The sequence below is a fragment of the Hyaena hyaena genome, unplaced genomic scaffold (assembly GCF_003009895.1).
Source record: "Hyaena hyaena isolate Hyena2069 unplaced genomic scaffold, ASM300989v1 scaffold_33, whole genome shotgun sequence".
Taxonomy (NCBI): Eukaryota; Metazoa; Chordata; class Mammalia; order Carnivora; family Hyaenidae; genus Hyaena; species Hyaena hyaena.
The window spans coordinates 1,281,724-1,301,988 of NW_024080666.1; the positions used below are offsets into that span (position 1 = coordinate 1,281,724).

The 20,265-nt window shown below is 43.1% G+C and overlaps 1 protein-coding gene across 1 annotated transcript in view; it reads left to right on the plus strand.

The window, feature by feature from the left end:
* Positions 1-11,939, plus strand: part of ACAA2 (acetyl-CoA acyltransferase 2) — a 40,571-nt gene extending 28,632 nt beyond the window's left edge. The window contains exons 5-10 of the mRNA XM_039228823.1: positions 159-306; positions 2,498-2,673; positions 3,402-3,531; positions 7,800-7,870; positions 10,121-10,275; positions 11,526-11,939. Coding sequence (XP_039084754.1) covers positions 159-306; positions 2,498-2,673; positions 3,402-3,531; positions 7,800-7,870; positions 10,121-10,275; positions 11,526-11,610 — 765 coding nt within the window. The 3' untranslated portion in view covers positions 11,611-11,939. The remainder of the gene's footprint in view (positions 1-158; positions 307-2,497; positions 2,674-3,401; positions 3,532-7,799; positions 7,871-10,120; positions 10,276-11,525) is intronic.
* Positions 11,940-20,265: the final 8,326 nt, after the last annotated feature.

A 20,265-nucleotide genomic window follows, 5' to 3' on the forward strand; every position in this document is an offset into this window, starting at 1 on the left:
GTCGCAGAACCAAAAATGAATAGTAGTAAATGCTATCATAAAGTCTAATTTTACTTTCCTTTTCTTAGAACTATTATTTAAATGTAAAGATTTTATAGCAGATTACTTTCAAAAAATACGCTTTAACAGGTCATCTTATTATGAATTTCTTTTAATAGCTGGAAGATACTTTGTGGACAGGATTAACAGATCAGCATATCCAAATCCCCATGGCAATTACTGCCGAGAATCTTGCTGCGAAACACAATATAAGCAGAGAAGACTGTGACAAGTACGCCCTGCAGTCCCAGCAGAGGTGGAAAGCTGGTCAGTGAAATTGGATATTATAAATATCTATACGAAACTATGGGTGTGGGTGACATGGGTAAAGGGCGTCAAGGGTTATAAAATAAAAGAAGTCATAGAGTAAAGGTTGTCAAGTAAGTCATGGCCATGTAATGTACAGCATGGTGACCACAGTTAACGATGCTGTATTGCATATTTGAAGTTGCCAAGAGAGTAGATCTTAAAAGTTCTCATCACAAGAAAAAAATCTTTGTAGCTGTGTATGGGGACAGATGTTAACTAGACTTATCACGGTGGTCGTTTTGCCACCCTGTGTCTACAAACATTGAGTCATTCTGTTGTACACCTGAAACTAATATAATGTTACATGTCAGTTGTACCTCAATGTAAAAAAAAAAGAAGGGATTTTATTTTTTCATTTCAGATGATAACGGTCAAATATTTGTTTTAAATTACACCTTTAGATGGGGCGCCTGTGTGGCTCAGTCGGTTACGTGTCCGACTTCGGCTCAGGTCACCATCTCACGGTCTGTGAGTTCAAGACCCACGTCAGGCTCTGTGCTGAGAGCTCAGAGCCTGGAGCCCGCTTCGGGTTCTGTCTCCCTCTCTCTTTGCCCTTCCCCCACTCACCCTCTGTCTCTCAAAAATGGATCAATGTTAAAAAAAAAAATTTTTTTTAAATTACACCTTTTGAAAATCACATTTTTTCTTCATTCCTTTGTTTTTTAAATGGTTGGGTATTCTATTAATGACTGCAAAATTCACCAAAAGTTTCTCTTTTGAAAACCAATAGTACTAGTTAAAAAGTGGCATTGTTAACTGACCCTACCTAGACACTTGCAGTTTGTCCTGAGCTGGTTCTGTGGCCAGCAGAGCACTACGGCTCTGACACACCGTGAGAGAGGGGGTTGTCCTCTGTGAGGCATATCGTATTCACAGGGAGGGGGTGGTAATGTATGGAAAGGACCCACTGGGTATCCTTTTGTGGCTTCCTCCCGTTCCTAACTGAGCATCACTGCCCCCGACCGGGGAGGACGTAGAACCAGTCCCCAGCCAGCCCCACGGTGTCCTTGGTATAATACTACCCACTGTCGGGCCAGTCCCAGGTGGGCACCACGACAGCGGTTTTTCATCAGGATCGTGGGTCGAAGAAGTCTGTTAGTCTCCTGAAAATTTTTTTTTAATTAAACTATTATAAACGAGCAGAAACTCTCATTTAGGGATGTTAAATACTTAGAATAGTGAGAATAAAGCCCATTGTAGCATTTCAGAGGGATGAGTGGGATGCAGCCGATGCCGGCCAACTCATTCTCTGCGGTTTTGAGCTACACATTTAGAGTGCGAGGGTGCTGGTCCAGAGGTCAGGATCAGCAGTTCTCTCTCTGTCTTGGCCACACACAAGTTATCTGACCTCTGTCATGTATTCACTGAGCATCTGTACAATGGAGATTAAAAATACTTGCCTTCCCTTTTTTCCCTGATAAAGTTTTGAAAACCAAATAAGGAAAGTGTTTTAGCTTGCTGGAAAGTGATTTCAAAATTAAGATGGTACCACTCCGGGCTTATCCTATTTCTGAAGCGTCAGATTACTGTAGTCCATTCGAGCTGGTGGAGGTGGAAGTAGGCACGCTGTTCTACTTGGAACATGTCAGTAGTAGCTCATATAGTTTCTTCAGGTTGCTTGTCATTAAATTTCAGTTATAGATGACGTGGTGACGTCACTATGACACATTGGTCACTTCCTGTAGAGACCACTTCTTTTTTCTTCCTGTGGTAAACACTTAACATAAGATTTACCCTCTTAACATATTTTTAAGTGTCCAATACATTATTGTTGTACAACTTGGTAACTTTTAAATTACTTCTTATCTCACCCAGAGAAGTTTAAATAAGACTTAAGTTTACTTAGTGCTATTCTGTCTGTAGCTAACAGCCTAGAACTGCTAATAGTCCAGCAGTACCTTATAAAAACATTGTAGTAAAAAAGATCAAACTTACAATTTAAAAAAGAAGCAGAATGCATTTGTATAGATTCATGGCAGTACATTAAATCCTCCAATAGGCAAGGTAAGTTGTACATGTAGTAAAGCCTTATTTTAAAGTAGGGCTGTGAGGAAAGGGTAGACCAGAAGGTACACTGAAGGATGTGTTTGATTTCATTTCTTATATCTTTTTTTTCCCCATTCTTATGGTGGTCACTCTCCTATTTCAGCTAATGATGCTGGCTACTTTAATAATGAGATGGCACCAATAGAGGTGAAGACTAAGAAGGGGAAACAGATGATGCAGATAGATGAACATGCTCGGCCCCAAACAACCCTGGAGCAGTTAAATAAGCTTCCTCCAGTATTTAAGAAGGAAGGAACCGTTACTGCAGGGAATGCATCGGTAGGTAGCACCTACCTTGACTCTTGAACTCTTCCTGTTGTGTTCAGTCCAAAGTAATCATGAGATATCTTTGAGATACTTTTCATACTAGTCTTTAATTATTTAGCTTAAATTAATAGTGTTCATAGGGGCGCCTGGGTGGCTCAGTCGGTTAATCATCTGACTCTTGGTTTCAACTCAGGTCATGATATCACAGTTTGACTTCAAGCCCCACATCAGGCTCCACACTGTCAGCTCGGAGCCTGCTTGGAATTCTCTCTGCCCCTCCCCTGCTCTCTCTCTCAAAATAAATAAACTTTAAAAAATGGAAAAATAAATTAGCAATGTTCATATTCTGCTAAGTGGGGTGTTCATAGTCCTAAACAAAATATTTTAACTAGGTACTCTCATATAATATAATCCAGTTAATATATATATTTTTTATATATTTATATATATATATATAATCTCATATAATCCAGTTTCTTGGATATAAGTGCCTCTTTGCCAGTTTCCTGTTTTCCTTTGGTGAGGTTGTATTCTGTGCCCTAGTCGGTTTCTGACCCCCCCCCCCCCCCCCCCCCCCCCCCCCCCCCCCCCCCCCAGCACTGCCAGGACTACTTACTGTCTCCCAAGTTATGGTGCTGCTGCTTCTGTATTACCATAATCCTAACGTTGCTCCATTAGTTCAGATCTTAATTAACTGGATCCTCTTGCCCTCTAATTAATCTTATGTTTTTGTTTCCCAGGGGGTATCCGATGGTGCCGGAGCTGTTATCATAGCTAGTGAAGATGCTGTTAAAAAACATAACTTCACACCACTCGCAAGAATTGTGGGCTATTTTGTGTCTGGATGTGATCCCTCTATCATGGGTATTGGTAAGTTTGCAGTAGAACAGACTGGTCTGTTAGGTTTCCAGAGACAACTCTTGTTTGGAGTTCAGATACCTGAAACAATAGTCAAATCCAGGTCACTTGTGGAGAAAAGGAGATTGGCAATCAGTCGTTTAAACAACTCATCTTCATGAAAAATGGTGCCAAGCACAACAGGAAAACCAAGACTGTACACACTCCTTGTGGGCGGTAATCATGTCTCATTGTCCATTTGAGAGATTTAAAACCCAGAATAGAACAGAGAAGGATTACAAGGTGGTGACAAGATGAGAGAACACGCGATGGGGGAGGGATCCTGGGGCGAAACAGAGATTCCTGAATGCTGGGTGTTCTGCACATGGTCGCTGGGTGTTCTGCACACTTCCTCTTCCCACAGCCCCTTTGTGAATGAGAAAATGGAGGCTCAGGGAGGTTGTCTTATAAAGTTCCAGAGCAGTAAGTGATGGAGCCTGGGTGGGAAAAGGGCCTCTCTCATTCCAGTGCTCTTCTCGCCATGTTGCCTCGGGAAGTCAAAGTCCTGTCCACCTGGCTCAGCTGGGCCTTAATAGGAAAATGCAGAATTACAGTGTATCTCACTCGGGAAAGATTAGCAGGAGAACCGCCTAGAAATGTGTATAGTTGACCCTTGAACAATGCGGGGTTAGGGGCCCCCGCCATCATACAGTCGAAATTCAAGTGTAACTTTCAATTCCCCCAAGACTTAACTACAATAGCCTGCTGTTGCCCAGAAGCGTTACCAATAACATAAACTATTAATGCGTATTTTGTATGTTAGGTGTAGTACATACTGTACTCTTAGGATAAACTAGAGAAAACGAAATGTTATTGAGAAAATACATTTATAGTACTATACTATGTTTATCAAAAAGGTCTGCCTGTAAGTGGATCTTACACAGTTCAAACTTGTGTTGTTCAAGGACCAACTGTATACTCTTTCTTGGCTTGAAAAATATGAATTAGAAGAACAAAAAGCTTTTCACTGGATGCACTCCAGGAACTGCAGATGATGCTGAATTATACTGGTTCGTGTCATCCTCAGAACTGATGAGGGGCCTCACTGACAAGACTGTTCATGCCCAGAGGCTTTGACGTATCCCACCTGTACCCTCATATCCCAAAGAAAAGCCTACACTATGGCTACATTCAGATTCTTGATAGGTCCAGAGATTTTTCTATGAGCTTAGTTAGGCCTTTTCCAACTAATTAACTGGTTTTTTAATTAGGTCCCAAGCTAGAAGGAGGATGACCTGTTGCTGACCTGCATTCTCAGAGATCCTTCAGTGTAAACCTCAAAGGTTCTACTTGAGTAATTCCATTATGCTAATTTGGGACTAATTTAATACCCGGCCACATTTGCTGCCTAGTCCTTCAGAGAAGATTTATCTCTACAGAATTCCTAAAAAAGAAAGCTGGCATGTCCATACTTTGTCAGGTTTCAGTGGGTTTCAGATTACTTTAACTAAAACTTTAAGCTATGTAAATATCTGATAAAAGTCAGTTTTTTGCCTGGCGCCTGGGCGGCTCAGTCGGTTAGGCTTCTGACTCTTGGTTTCGGCTCAGGTCATGATCTCACAATTTCATGAGTTTGAGCACCGCATCCGGCTCTGCCCTCGCAGCACAGAGCTTGCTTGGGATTCTCTCTGCCCCTTCACTGCTCGCTCTGTCTCTGTCTCTCTCAAATAAATAAACTTTTTTTAAAAAGTCCATTTTTTGTATGTTACAGGTTTAAAAGCTTATTAGCTTTCAGCTACTCGCTATTAATAAAACATCAGCTTTTGTCTTAGAGATGGAAAGTAGCTTAAAAAATTAAACATCTGTATACTGGTATGGCATTTATCATTTCAGTGTCTAGAACAGTGGTTCCCAACCCCAGGTGATCATCAAAATCTACCCATAATCCTGCGTCTTTCAGTAGTTCCAGGGTGGAGCCTGGGAGTGTGGGTTTTTTTTTTTTTAAGTGTGTCTATAGATGGCTTTGATGATCAATCACATTTTTCTGATATAGATAATTAGTTATTTTGTAGTTCTTTTTCAGTTTAACCTCAATTTTTACTAGGTTCTGTTATATTAACATAGGCAGTGAGCAAAGAAAATGTAGTTTTCCTTCCTTCTCTTCCAGGTTCTGGATGTTGGCCTGTAGTACAACGAATATCATTGTGGAAGGCTTGACTTTTCCCCCACTCAGGGCTTGAACAGAGCCATATATCCCAAATGCCCCATAGTGTCAAATGTCCCTTCACCTAGACAGCTGTCTATTGGTTGTTGTATGAGATTAAACAAGTTAACTACATGAAATGCACCAGACGAATAAGCAAGAGAGAGTGGTTATTGAGTGGTGGGGATTTGCTCATCAATCCAGTTTCTAAGAGTAGTTTCCTTGGTTATGCAGTTCTCCAACATTAATCAATCCTTAGCCCTGTAGAGTAGCTACTAACCTTGAAAAAGGGGGAAAGCCAGGACGTGGAGGAAACAGTAATGTCTCCAAGGAAGGACACATATGGAAAGACAGTGCTCCCTGGAACTTGCCGGTGATGGCAGGTGAAGCTTGGAACCTCTTTAGCTATAGCAGCTCTGACTTTATCTTTTATTGGGCTTTATTCATAGAAAGGATTACAGTGGTTAGAAAGAAAAGGGTTAAAAGCCAGAGCACTTCTGATGAGAAGCTTATAGCCCAAAAAATGTGCCCAAAGTTACATAGCTATTAGGTAGGACTAGAAATTAGTAGTAGGACTAGAAATGAGCTCTCCTTTTCCCAATGAGAATACAATAACTTCCCGAGTTCCAGTAAATAATAGTGTTATGGGAACATCCTTTAAAACTCAAGTTGTGGCCCAGGATATTGTCATGATTCTAGGTTAATGAGAACACGTTGAGTCATGCTTACTATGGATATGAGGACAAGAAGTGCGTAGGGTGGTGGGTGTTACATCTTCAGCTTTTAGTTCTGTGTGCCTTTCACAGGATGCTTCACCCCTGACCATGCTGGGAAACTGATGCTCTCCTTGACTCTCCATCCTGTTTTTGTGCTTTAGAGACACAAAAAGAATCTGGAACTGGGTTCTGTGCGAAAGCGCAAAACTTGTTCTTCAAATTGAAAAGCACTAACTGGGTGCCCTTAACCAATAAGCAGACTTGTCCAAAGAACATTTTAACTAGGTGACAAAACACATTACATTGTATTTAGGTTGCACTATGCTTTTCTTGTAAAGACTGATTTCCCATTTTTCCTCAGGCATATTCATGAAACTTGTTGCAGGATATTTGACTACTTGAATGAATCAGAACCTACCACATATTTTTTTTTTAGATACTAATGGCAATTTCATTCTCTATGAACAGATAAAGAAGTAGATAATCTTCTTTAGCCAGATTTTTTTACCTTTTGGGAAAAAATGTCAATATACCTAAAAATTATGAGCAGCATTAAACTGTCATTGGTGATCATCAGTAATCTGGGAGCTGAACTTTCGGGGTTTTGTTTTGTTTAAATTCTCTGCCTACGGGGTCGTCAGTTGGTTAAGCATCCGACTTCGGCTGAGATCATGATCTTGACGTCTGTGGGTTCGAGCCCCGCATCGGGCTCTGTGCTGACAGCTAGCTCAGAGCCTGGAGTCTGCTTAGGATTCTGGGCCTCCCTCTCTCTCTGTCCCTCCCCCACTCATGCTCTGTCTCTTTCTGTCTCAAAAATAAGTAAACATTGAAAAAATTCTCTGCCTGCTGTTGGCATTATAATACCTCTTTGCTTCAGATACCTTTTCTGTAAAGTGCCTCATGGCTTTCTGTCTTGCTGTGCCTGTGTGGAGACGCTACTGCTGCTTCTTGCTTTTTTTCCAGATGGGCCTGCAGATTCAGAGAGTAGCCATGATCACTTCTGTACTAGGAATACATGTGATTTGTATCCAGGAGAGCACTCGGTCTGCCCGGCCATTTGGTATGAAGCATGATCTGCAGTTGACTACAAAACCCCAGCCAGGACTCCTTTAGCTTTCTGAACGCTTAATAAAGCTATTTATGGTAGAACTCCTCATGTGAGCCTCCCACATACAATTGGACTGCATTACCAGCTTTTCCCTCGGGTTCTCTTTTCTGTTTTTTTATTGTCACATCATTGAATAATGTGCTAGTAAGGTAGTAAGAACTGTGGCTACTAATAACTGTCACATTATTTCTTCCTGAATTTCCTGTTTAGTAAAGAAGAAGAAATTTGATACTTAAGTAAATATAAGATGAAATCGATTTTTGTGCTTATATAGGCCCTGTCCCTGCTATCAATGGGGCATTGAAGAAAACAGGACGGAGTCTTAAGGACATGGATTTGGTTGAGGTAAGTGTTACGCTTTTTTTTACATGAGTAAACCATCAACTTCTACAGCATAAATGGCTTTATTTGGTGTTTTATAGCTCTTTTATCTTAGTGCTATTAGCCTTTCCAAATGATGTGCATCTAAATAAGTATTACTTTTCATTACATGCTTTGAGTTGGTACTTTCTCTACCTGATTAAAGTGCTACATGTATATTTGAATAATTAAAACAGCCTGATTTTTTTCCTACTAAAATATGAATTCCTAGAAAATTCTTAGGCCCTTATAAGACTACTGCATTTTAGATTATTAATATGTTTATTGAATTCAATTGAATATTATAATAAGGTGGGTAAGAAATCAATAACTTAAACCTTCTTTTACAGATTAAAATGAAAAAATACAAGCAAAAGAATTGACATAATAGAAATCAGTATCTCATGCCAAATCTAGAAGTTTCTTCCCCTCTCCCCAAGTTAAAACTCCCCCTTCCCCAAACTTATCTTTTACACCATAGTTGTGGCTAGATTTGGATGTCATATTTTTTTGCATAGAAAAGTTAAGTTTATTGGTATGGTGATTTTTTTTTAATGTTAGGTTAGAGCAAAGGCATCTTAAGTATGTAGCATAATTAAAAGTAGGAGTGGAAAAGAAAATACTTCAAGCTGGGTCATATACATTTTACATTTGGGGAGTATTTGAAAATTTTAGGTAATTAAACATATGCTGCTTGACATTGAGAGATAACTAATATAACAAAGGAAACTAATCTATTTTTTTTTTAGTAAAAAAATTTTTTTAACTATTTATTTTTAAGACACAGAGAGAGAGAAAGAGAGAGAGCACAAGCAGGGGAGAGCAGAAAGGGAAGGAGACAAAATCCAAAGCAGGCTCCAGGCTCTGAGCTGTTAGCACAGAGCCTGACGTGGGGCTCGAACCCACAAACTGTAACATCATGACCTGAGCTGAAGTCAGACGCTTAACCAAGTGAGCCACCCAGGTGCCCCAGAAACTTCTCTTTTTAAATTGTTGAAGAAGGGGCCTTCTCACTCTGGCACAGGTGTGGTCTCCTGCATGGGCATCTCTCATGCAGCAAACCATGGTTTTAGGCAAACATCTTATCCTTAAATCTCTTCTTCTATTAGAGCCTCAAGGGGGCTAATTAATGACCGTATTTGTATTAGCAAATAATGTCATTGATTTTCTGACTTTAGATTTCACACTTAATTAACTCTGTTTAAATTTTTCCGCTCTGCAAAGCTGTTCATAATCATTTATAGATGTATATGTACTCAAAGACATAGCACTCAATATCTTGATATGATTGTCTTTGGGACTTGTAATGATCATGTAGTAGTGTTTCCTTAGTTCAAAAACCTAGTTTCACGACGTATTCCGGTCTCTTAGTACTGCCGTAAGCATCCCGATATAAAATGAAAAAATATTGTGGGATCAAAGGACAAACAAAGCACCATCTTGGGAAAAAAGAAAATATGGTAGGAAAGAACACAGCTGGATTTTGATCTCGACTCTGTAAAAGTTACGTCTCTTAAAATCTGTTTTCCTACTGCTACAATTTTCTAGCTAAGATCATATGAAAATATAGTGCCATGAACTTGAAGAAAAGTAATCCTCATAGCCAACCTTGTCAAGTAAATACAATATGACACTTTTCAGATCTGCCCACTGTCAGCATAGTAACCATTCTGTGTGTCTGGCTCTGAAGGCTTATCCTTTGTTGTGTGTCAGTTTCTTCCAGGAAGTATGGCAAGGAGTACGCAGTAATAATACTAATAGCAACCATCTATTGAATAGCTGGTATATGTCAGGTGCTACACTAGACACTTAACCCATGATTTCACTTAATCTTGACAGTAACTCTTAGGATGTACTACAGTTACATTTTACTGTTGAGGGAATCTCAGTGTCAAGAGCTTAAAGAACATGCACTCAGCCAAGATTGGAGCCGTCCCTCCGGGTCCAGAAACTGGACCAAATCCTGCTGCCTCTAGTACGTATCTGTTTATAACATTACTGAAAATTTTTCTCCAAGAGATGCAGTGGACTTAAAGTATAAGTTAGTAAATATACCCGTTTTCAAACCTGATGTCTTTACAAAGAGTGGTTGAAGATAAACTAAAATAACACTGCAAGGTAGTTTACATAGAAAAAAAAGAAAGAGCAAAATTAGCCATCAGTAGGACTGGAGAATTTTTGGTTGAAAAGCAACTTATGAATAAGGATGTTTACCAGTGTTTTGATTATCTTTAGGTGAATGAAGCTTTTGCTCCTCAGTACTTAGCAGTTCAGAAGAGTTTGGACCTTGACCCAAGTAAAACCAATGTGAATGGCGGAGCCATTGCTTTGGGTCACCCACTGGGAGGTTCTGGAACGAGAATTATGGCGCACCTGGTTCACGAATTAAGGTATTTGCTAGATAAAATGCAACAATTTATATTTGCCATCTTTGGTAAAATGCATAGATTTAGGTTTCCCCAGAGCAGTCTAACATTTTTCATCCTTCCTTATATCCCCCTGTACTGCTTCTCACCAGAAATAAGTTATCCCCCTTTTGGCTGAGATTAGAAACAACTCAGTTGACTTTTTAGTGGCCCTGCACTTGAATATGCGTGCTTCCTCATGTTTGCCGTGGGCTCGGTGTAGTCCCTCAGCGCGTGCCCCCTCCTGGCGCTGCCCCCCCCAACCCGACGCTGGGACACAGCAGTCAGCGCTCACGAGGCCACGGGCTTCATGGTGCTTGCACTCTAGTGCCCATGACAAGAGCGAGATAAAACTACTTAGGAAACCAAACAACATATTGGGAGGGTTCCCATCTAGATGCTGTCATTTAAGAAGCTGAAGCAAACTGCTGGTTTGGGTCTGAGCCAAGCGTTTCTGTCCCTGTTGCCAGGGTTCCAGGAGGAGCCCTCTGTGTGGAGGGCTTTCAGTCCTAAGAGACGAGCTCCTCCTCTGGTGCTGTGTGTTTTGGACCATTTCTCTCTGTTAGGAACATTGCAAACAAGACTATATATGTCAGCCAAATACAATCACTCTGTTACCTTAACCTAAGGTTAACCTAAGGTTAAGGTAAACGGGACTCATTTCACTTAATAAGTAATTCATTGAATTGAAGTGAGCAACATGCGCCACAGAGTCCCTAGGTGGCTTTCTCAGGGTCGTTTTGTTAGGTTGAGGAATGGGAACAGATTGTGGTCCAAAGGAGTGTAATTTTTATGAAAGGGACATAAACTGCTTCTAAATGATCTGCCTCTTCACACGGACAAACTTCACTAATTGCACTTGCTCTAAGGTGCCATAAAAATCCGAAACCACAAAAATCAAAGAGGCTGACTGCTCACTCCTCCCTCAGCTTCCGATCCGTCTCCACGGCCTCCTGTCTCTCTCCCTTTGCAGGGCACACCTCAGCTTCTCTGTTTGCTTCTCAGCCTCCCCCTTCCGCATTACCACTTTCTTCTCATACAAGTATTCTGCTTTCTAAATTCTTTCTCCTCTTGCGACTCTACACCAAAATTGAGGATTGGGGAAAAGATTGACATGAGCTGAGTGAGAATGAATAACGTAGATGTGACCATTATGAATTCTATTTAATTAATTTTCAAATTACCTCTGTTCGTTTTTTATTCAAGTGGATTTCTACCACTGCTTTCTCTCGTAGGCGTCGGGGTGGAAAATATGCTGTGGGATCCGCTTGTATCGGAGGCGGCCAGGGCATCGCGGTTATCATCGAGAGCACGGCCTGAGAGGCTGGGAGCCCACCGAGACCCGGTCACACTTCGCGGGGCCAGGGCCCCAGGGGGCCAGGTGACCTTCAGAGCAGCTGCAAGACCATACATGCCCTCTACTGAAAGTGACAGAGCTTGATTAAGGGATAGTGAGGCAAAGACGTGTCTCTTGTAAGGGCCCACGCCAGAATAAATAAGTTCTCAGATTTGCACCAGATGAGATCTATCTCTGAGCAAAAATCCAACTACAGAGGCCTTAAAAGAATTTGTATAATGCCAAATAATTGCCACTTATGCCTTAGAGAATACGATTGCAAGAAAATTGAATAAATACTGCTTTAACTTCAGCTAATCCTTTCCTGTTATCTCTTGGATTTTTAAAAGTTTTTAATTGAGGTAAAATACACGTAAGATAAAATTTACAGTCGACTGTATTTAAGTGTCATTAAATACATTAACATTGTTATGCAGGCACCGGTAGTATCGGTCTCCAGAACTCTCTGCATCTCACAGAGCTGAGACTCTGAGTCCCCCGTGCCCTCCCTGCAGCCCCCCGCGAACACCATTCCACAGTCTGCCTCTAAGCATCCGACTACCCAAGGCCTCACACAAATAGAATTATACAGGGCTTGTCCTTTTGTGACTGGCTTATTTCACCAGCAGAATGTCCTCTGTGTCGTAGCTCGTGTCGGACTTTGCTTCATTTTTAAGACTGAAGAACAGGGGCACCTGGGTGGCTCAGTCGTTTGAGCGATTGACTTCGGCTCAGGTCATGATCTCGCGGTTCGTGGGTTCGAGCCCTGCGTCGGGCTCTGTGCTGACAGCTCAGAGCCTGGATCCTGCTTCAGATTCTGTGTCTCCGTCTCTCTCTGCCCCTCCCCTACTCTTGCTGTCTCTGTCTCTCACAAATAAAACATTTTAAAAAGAGACTGAAGAATATTCCATTGTGTATAGAGCATATTTGTTTACCTTTCCATCCATCTGTGGACACGTGCGTTGCTGCGGCCTCTTGGCTTTTGTGAGTGACGCTGGCCCTGTTGTGGGTTTGTCGGGGTGCGCACCCAGAAGTGGAATCGCTGGATCACATGGTAACTCTGTTTTCAACATTCCTAGGAATTGCCAAACCGTTTTCCACAGTGGCTGCCCTGTTTTATGCTCTCACCAACCGCGTGCAAGGTGTTGTGCATGCTCTTGTAGGCATCGGGGTGGAAAATATGCTGCTAGATCAGCCTCCATCGGATACTCCACATCCTTACTGATGCTTGCTATTTTCTGTTTGTTTTGTTGTTGTTTTTTTCCTGACTCTATTTTATTTATTTATTTCGGTGATTTATTTATTTTTTAAATTTATATCCAAGTTAGATAGCATATCATGCATCATAGCATTTCAGGAGTAGATTCCTTGATGCCCCTGACCCATTTAGCCCATCCCCCCTCCCACCACCCCTCCAGTAACCCTCTGTTTGTTGTCCATATTTAAGAGTCTCTTATGTTTTGTCCCCCTCTCTGTTTTTATATTATTTTTGCTTCCCTTATGTTCATCTGCTTTGTATCTTAAAGGCCTCGTGTGAGTGAAGTCATATGATATTTGTCTTTCTCTAATTGCGCTTAGCATAATACCCTCTAGTTCCATCCACGTAGTTGCAAATGGCAAGATTTCATTCTTTTTGATTGCCGAGTAATATTCCATTGTGTATATATACCACATCTTCTTTATCCATTTATCCGTTGACGGACATTTGGGCTCTTTCCATACTTTGGCTATTGTTAATAGCGCTGCTATAAACATTGGGGTGCATGTGCCCCTTTGAGATGGCACACCTGTATCCCGTGGATAAATACATGGTAGTGCAATTGCTGGGTCATAGGGTAGTTCTATTTTTAATTTTTTGAGGAGCCTCCATACTGTTTTCCGGGACAGCTGTACCAGTTTGCCTTCCCACCAGCAGTGCAAAAGTGTTCCTCTTTCTCCGCATCCTCGCCAACATCTGTTGTTGCCTGAGTTGTTAACGTTAGCCGTTCTCACAGGTGTGAGGTGGTATCTCATGGTGGTTTTGATATGTATCTCCCTGATGATAAGTGATGTTGAGCATTTTTTCATGTGTTGGTTGGCCATCTGGATGTCTTCTTTGGAGAAGTATCTACTCATGTCTTTTATACATTTCTTCACTGGATTATTTGTTTTTTGGGTGTTGAGTTTGGCAAGTTCTTTATAGATTTTGGATACTAACCCATTATCTGATATGTCATTTACAAATATCTTCTCCCATTCTGTCAGTTGCCTTTTAGATTTACTGATTGTTTCCTTTGCTGTGCAGAATCTTTTTATTTTGATGAGGTTCCATAGTTCATTTTTACTTTTGTTTCCCTTGCCTCTGGAGACGTGTTGAGTAAGAAGTTGCTGTGCTCGAGGTCAAAGAGGTTTTTGCCTGCTTTCTCCTCGAAGATTTTGATGGCTTCCTGTCTTACATTTAGGTCTTTCATCCATTTTGAGTTTATTTTTGTGTATGGTGTCAGAAAGTGGTCCAGGTTCATTTTTCTACATGTCACTGTCCAGTTTTTCCAGCACCATTTGCTGAAGGGACCGTGTTTATTCCATTGGATATTCTTTCCTACTCTGTCAAGGATTAGTTGGCCATACATTAGTGGGTCCATTTCTGGGTTGATCTGAATATCTGAGTTTATGCCAGTGCCATACTATTTTGATATCACAGCTTTGTATTACAGCTTGAAGTCCGGGATTGTGATACCTCCAGCTTTGGTTTTCTTTTTCAAGATTGCTTTGGCTATTCAGGGTCTTTTCTGGTTCCATACAAATTTTAGGGTTGTTTGGTCCAGCTCTGTGAAGAATGCTGGTCTTATTTTGATAGAGATTGCTGTTTATTTTTTATGATAGCCATCCTAATGAGCGTGAGATGGTACCTCACTGTGGGTTTGAGTTGCATTTCCTTAATTCTTAGTGATGTTAAGCATCTTTTCCTGTGCTTATTGGATGTTCATATCCCTTTTTTTGGAGAAAGGTCTATTTTAAGTCCTTTTCCCATTGGTTAAATTGGTTATTTTTGTTGTAGTTGAACGGTATTATTTTATGAAGTTTTGAAAACCAGTTTAACTTGTATTAAGTGATGTTCATAATTCGTTTTGAGATAAATATCCAAGAAGCAAATTCCTGAACTTACTCCTGATATTAATGAATGGCATACTAAATTGTTTTTCCTTTGAACAAAGACAGTGCTGATTATGTATTTTAAGTCTTCAAACACATTTGAGTGGGAACATACCTTCTTTTTTTTTTGTTTTAAATTTTTAATGTTTATTTCTTTTTGAAAGAGAGAGAAAAAGCATGAGTGGAGTAAGGGCAGAGAGAGGGGGAGACAGAGAATCTGAAGCAGGCTCCAGGCTCCAACGCGAGCCTTGAACCCATGAACTGCGAGATCATGATCTTAACCGACTGAACCATTGAGGTACCCCTGAGTGGGAACATACCTTAAGAAAGATTTATGTTCATTTTAAGAATGATTTTTTTTTAATGTTTATTTATTTGGGAGAGAGAGAGCACACAGCATGGGAGGGGCAGAGAGAGAGAATCCTAAGTGGGGCTTACACATATTTAAATATAAAAATGTTCAGCTTTCCGTATTCTGCTGCGATTATATATGAACCACTATTGAGGATCAGGGAGATTAGGAAGGTGAGATCAATGGGAACAAGTGATACACATGTGACCATTATTAATTCTGTACTGTGTAAGCTCCTTGTAAACACAGGGACATCTTCAGTATCCTTCACAGATAAGCCTTCTCTCTCTGGCCCCAGCGCCTCAGGCCTGGATGGCAGCGGCCTCACTGCCCTCCCATGCTGCTTCCAGGCCAATTTTCTTCCCCCTTTTGCAGAACCCTGTACTATTTTGTGGTTCATGCCACTCAGTGTTACTACGCTACCACTTACCTTTATGTCCACTTCCTGGCTTCCTGCTTGCGTGCTGTCCTCCAGAGAGTCTGATCGCTGCCTCCATCACCTTTTTGTTGTTTTTTGGGTTTTTTTTTTTAATCATCAGATCATGTCTTGGTTCTCAGAAGCTTTAGCATCCAGTTAATCAAGGGCCTCTCCGTTCCATGACCAAAGAAATACCAATGACTTTTTCTTCATTCTGTATCAGACATCGGTTCCCTTGGTCATGTCAGCAGGGGTTGTCACTGAGAAATAGTTGCAAAGAGGCTTCTCCTAGTGAATCTCCCAGCACATGCCTTGGTAAAGTTTTACCACCTTTTCCCATAAAGTTTTGGCATAGTTTTATTTGGATATAAAAAGAACGAGATCTTTTTTTCTATTTTATTTTCTACTGGCTGTTAATAATGAACAGGGTTTGAGTATTATGCATCTAGGCTGCTCACTGAACCCTTGTATCAGCTCTGGTCATGGAGACGACCTTATTTATCTGTACTGTCTTTTTACACCAGGCTGGGACCTCTGATGCAATGTTGGGAAGGGAAAATAAAGCCAAATCCTTGGTTCACCATTGAGCTTCCATGATCCTTATGATAGGTGTAGGATAGGTGCAATTTACCAAACGAAAGAAGTTTCCGTCTATCCCCAGTGTTACTAAGAATTGTATGAATCATTCGCTGATCCTCCAAAGCACTCTAACTCGGTGTTGCCTCCACCACTTAACAGATCCCTCTAACATCACCAGCCACCTTCATGTTGCCGAATCTACCAGAAACCTTTCTGCCTTCGTCTTACTTGATTTCTCCAAAACATGACTCAGTGCCCCTCCTTTTGGTCTTTTGCATCTGTTCCTCCCATAACTCTCTGCTTGTCGGTTTCTTGGGATTGGTCCTCGGGTGTGTGTCTTCTCCCCTGCGTGATTTCATCTCTGTCCTGGGAACCATCACATTTCCATCCCAACACTGGTCTCTCCTCCAGCATCAGATTCTATCTAGCTGCCCTCTAGACCTTTCTCTTGGGCACCTCCCTCTTACACATGGCCCACTCAGTAACTTCACCCAACCAACCCTTCTTAGTCCTTCCTTTCATAATTCCAGTAGCTCAAGTCAGAGGCCTCTCCCTCACCCCTTCTATCCTGTTCATCAGCAAGTTTTATCATTTCCTTCAGAATAGATCTCGATCCACCCACTTCTCTCCACCTCCACCACTTTAGTCCAAGCTAACAGAATCTCTTACCTGGATAACCATAAGCCTACCTCCAGTCTTGGCCCCCTTCATTCTCCAAGAAGCTGCCAGAGGCATCTTTTTAAAATACAAGTTACAGGGGCACCTGGGTGGCTCAGTCAGTTAAGTGTCTGACTTTGGCTCAGGTCATAATCTCATGGTTTGTGGGTTTGAGCCCCACATTGGGCTCTCTGCTGTCAGTGCAGAGCTTGCTTTGGATCCTCTGTCTCCCTCTCTCTCTGCCCCACCCCCCGCTCATGCTCTCTCTCTCAAAAATAAACAAAAAAGACAAAGTATATCAGGTCACCCCTCTTCAAAGCCTTGAAACAGGTTTATATCACACTTAGAATAAAATCCAGACTCCTTGCCCTCCTCCCCTCTGGGTGCCTGTGCTTTAAACATGTGGCCTTTCTTTGGCTACTCACATACTATGCTCTTTCATGCTTTAGGGCTGTGGCATATCATCCCTCTGCCTGGAATGCCTTTTCCTCTCCATTCTCAGGACAGATACCTACTCATCTTAAAGGTCTCAGATGTCCTCTCCTTAGTCAGGGGTTCTCTCTTCCCCTTAAGTTCCCCTCCCCACGACTCAATTGTAGCACACTGGCCTTTATGGAACTCTACTGAGCTCGTGTTCATTTATTAGATTGTTTCTTGCCCGTGTCCTTCATTAGACTGTACATTCCATAGGGGCAAGGACTTCGTGTGCAAGGACAGTGCCTGGCACGTGGTGGATGCTAGGTGATATTGAGGGGATGGGTGGGCGGGCGGATGATGCTTGAAGAAAATGAAAGACGGGAGTGTTGCTTAAGTCACACAGAAGTAGAGCAAGTGGCAAGCAGCCACTCTCACACAGTTTACCTCATCTGTCTCCACAGAGCCTAGTGGAAGTGGCTGTGTGCCTGCCCATGCACACCCACCTGCCTGTGTGTTCTCGTCAGAGAAGGAATGGAGAACTGGGTGAAATTCTAAGCGTGTTGCCGCCTCGTGCTAAGGATCAGTAGAAAACAGTAGAGCAACTATGGGCACTTTACTTTGAACCTAATTACGTGTGGTAGCGAAGCGTTAGGAGAGAAAGCCCGCTCAGTTCCACCCTAGCATGACCATAGAGTGGATCATCCAACCCAGGTCACTGTTGAGAAGTGAACGGGATGCTGTTATTTACAACCCTGGGGCAACAAGTATAAACTGGGACTATCCTAGGCAAACTGGGGCATATAGGCACCCTGCATTTAACTAACCCAAGTACACACCAGTGACTCCACCCCAAGTTCAAGAAAGCTGAGCAAATACTGTTTGCGGATGGATTGCAGGACTTGAAGATTATAAAGTAGTTGACCAGGGTAGACCCACCGAGTGACAGCTGAGCAAACACTTCAAGGAGGTGATGGTTAGCCATGCAGGTGTCTGGAAGAAGAGTAGGAGAAACAGCCAGACGTGGTCCTAAAGCAGGAGTGTGCTTGTGCAAGGAGCCCGTGTGGCTGGAGCAGAGCGAGCAAGATGGAGAGGGGGCGGAGAGGAGTCACAGAAGCATCTGGGTGCAGAGCATGCGGGGCCCAAGAAGCCATTTGTAGGGACTTTGGCTTTTATTCTGAGTAAAACAGACCCACTGCAGGCTTTGGAGTCAAGGACGGACCTCATCCTTCCCTATAGAAATGAATGTAGAGGAACAAAGCCAGAAGCAGGGAGACTAGTGAGCGCGCCCCTGCGACAATCCTGGCCAGGAACGAGCAGTGTCTCGGACCTAGAGGCAGCCACAGGGCGGTGAGAAGTCTCAGACCCTGCCCACGCTCTGGAGATGGGAATCTGAGATTTCTTCATGGATTGGCTGTTGGTTGGGAGAGAAAAGAGTGGAGGATGACTCTGGGCTTCTTAGCAGCTGGGATGGGAAAGCTGTGTGTGGAGCAAGTTGGAGGGGGGAGGTTGCGGTTCAGTAGTTTGTTCAGACATCCAAGCAGAGATGCCGAAAGCACGCTCAGGTGAAGGATTCTGGTGCGTGGGCTGGAGCCAGGTGTGTACGTCACTGGCATTTAGGTGGGACTTGATCGAGAATTAGTGGTCTCCATCCTGGATGGATCCAGACAAGGAAAGAACAGTTTCTCCTCTTGTTAACACTCTTCGGTTTTCGTTTTCATGACTTAAAGATTGAGAAAGATTGAGACTTAAAGAATGAGAAAAATATCTAAAACCAAGTATGTCTGTATTGCCTTTCTGAAGACTGAGCCAATTGTAGTTTTTCCTCACTCACCACACATAAGCGCCGTCTCTTCTACCTTCGTGAGAAAAAACTGTAAATGTTTTAATCAAATCACATAAAATATGTGTTTAAAGGGACTCTAACGGGAATGGCTTTGTAAATGAGAAATCACTGAAATCATTCTTATGAAGTGAACAATGACTCCCCTTTCCCTTTCTCCTCTTCTCGTTTTTTACCCTGGAAGTGAATCCTGGGTTCTGTAAATGAGGTTGACTTGCACTGAGGCGTGTGCTCGCGCCAGCAGCCGGCCGGGGACACTTCCTCCCCTAGGTGGCACCACCGGCCTGCGCTGCCTCCGTCCCTTGCTCGGCCTCATCTGGCCACTCTTGGTCCTTCTCACTTCTTGAGAATGGAGGCAGGGAGAGAAGGAGCCAGAAGTAAAGAAACCTAGGACTGCAGGTGCGGGGGAGACAAAAACCTCTTTCACCTGCGGGCCAGTGGAGTCCTGGTGCAGGAATTTGGAAGTCCCGCTGGCCAAGGACACTCCCTTTATCTGTCCTCGGTGAACACGGCAGGAGCAGAGCCCCAGAGGCAGGGAGCCCTGTGTTACAACTGCCTCTGAGTGGTCGCTGTCAAGCCCCCTGGAAGCTCTCAGCCTGGCTCCTGCCCATCCCCCCCCCCCCCCCCCCCCCCGCCCCCAGCCAGAGGCCCAGGGAGAACGGGCTCAAGCAGCAGAGATGAAGCCACAATCATGATCTTCCCCACCTTTTACCCAAGGACACGTGGAGGCCGGGAGGCTCCTCTCCTTCACTCCAGACCCCATATACTTCAGTGTCCCCAGCTGCCCACAGAGCAAGGGCTGCCAGGAGCTGCTTGTATGCTCCCTGCCACACTTCAAGGGCCTCAGCTGCTGGGGCCCTAAGCTGCGAGGTCTGAGGGCTGCGGGGAGCAGCAGGGACATGAAAAAGACAGAGCAAAGACACACGGAGAGATCTGTGCCCTGAGCCCTAACCCAGCTTCCCCAGGGACAGGAACCCTGCCTTGGACTCCGTATATACCCCAGCACCTCTGGTATGAGAGCCGCAGTAAAGAAGCACCTGACAGATGTAAAACTCTTCAGGAGCTCAGCCGGTGTGGAAGACAAGGCCCCACAGCGTGTGCTCGGCAACATCCGCCCTCCCCACCGCTCGCCATGTTCCAACAAGTTAGAGCAAAGGAAACTAATGAGATGGGGTCCTTCCCGAGTGAGCACAGCCAGTCCGCAGACCTGTCTGCGAGGCCTGAAGCCATTGTGGAAACAAGGA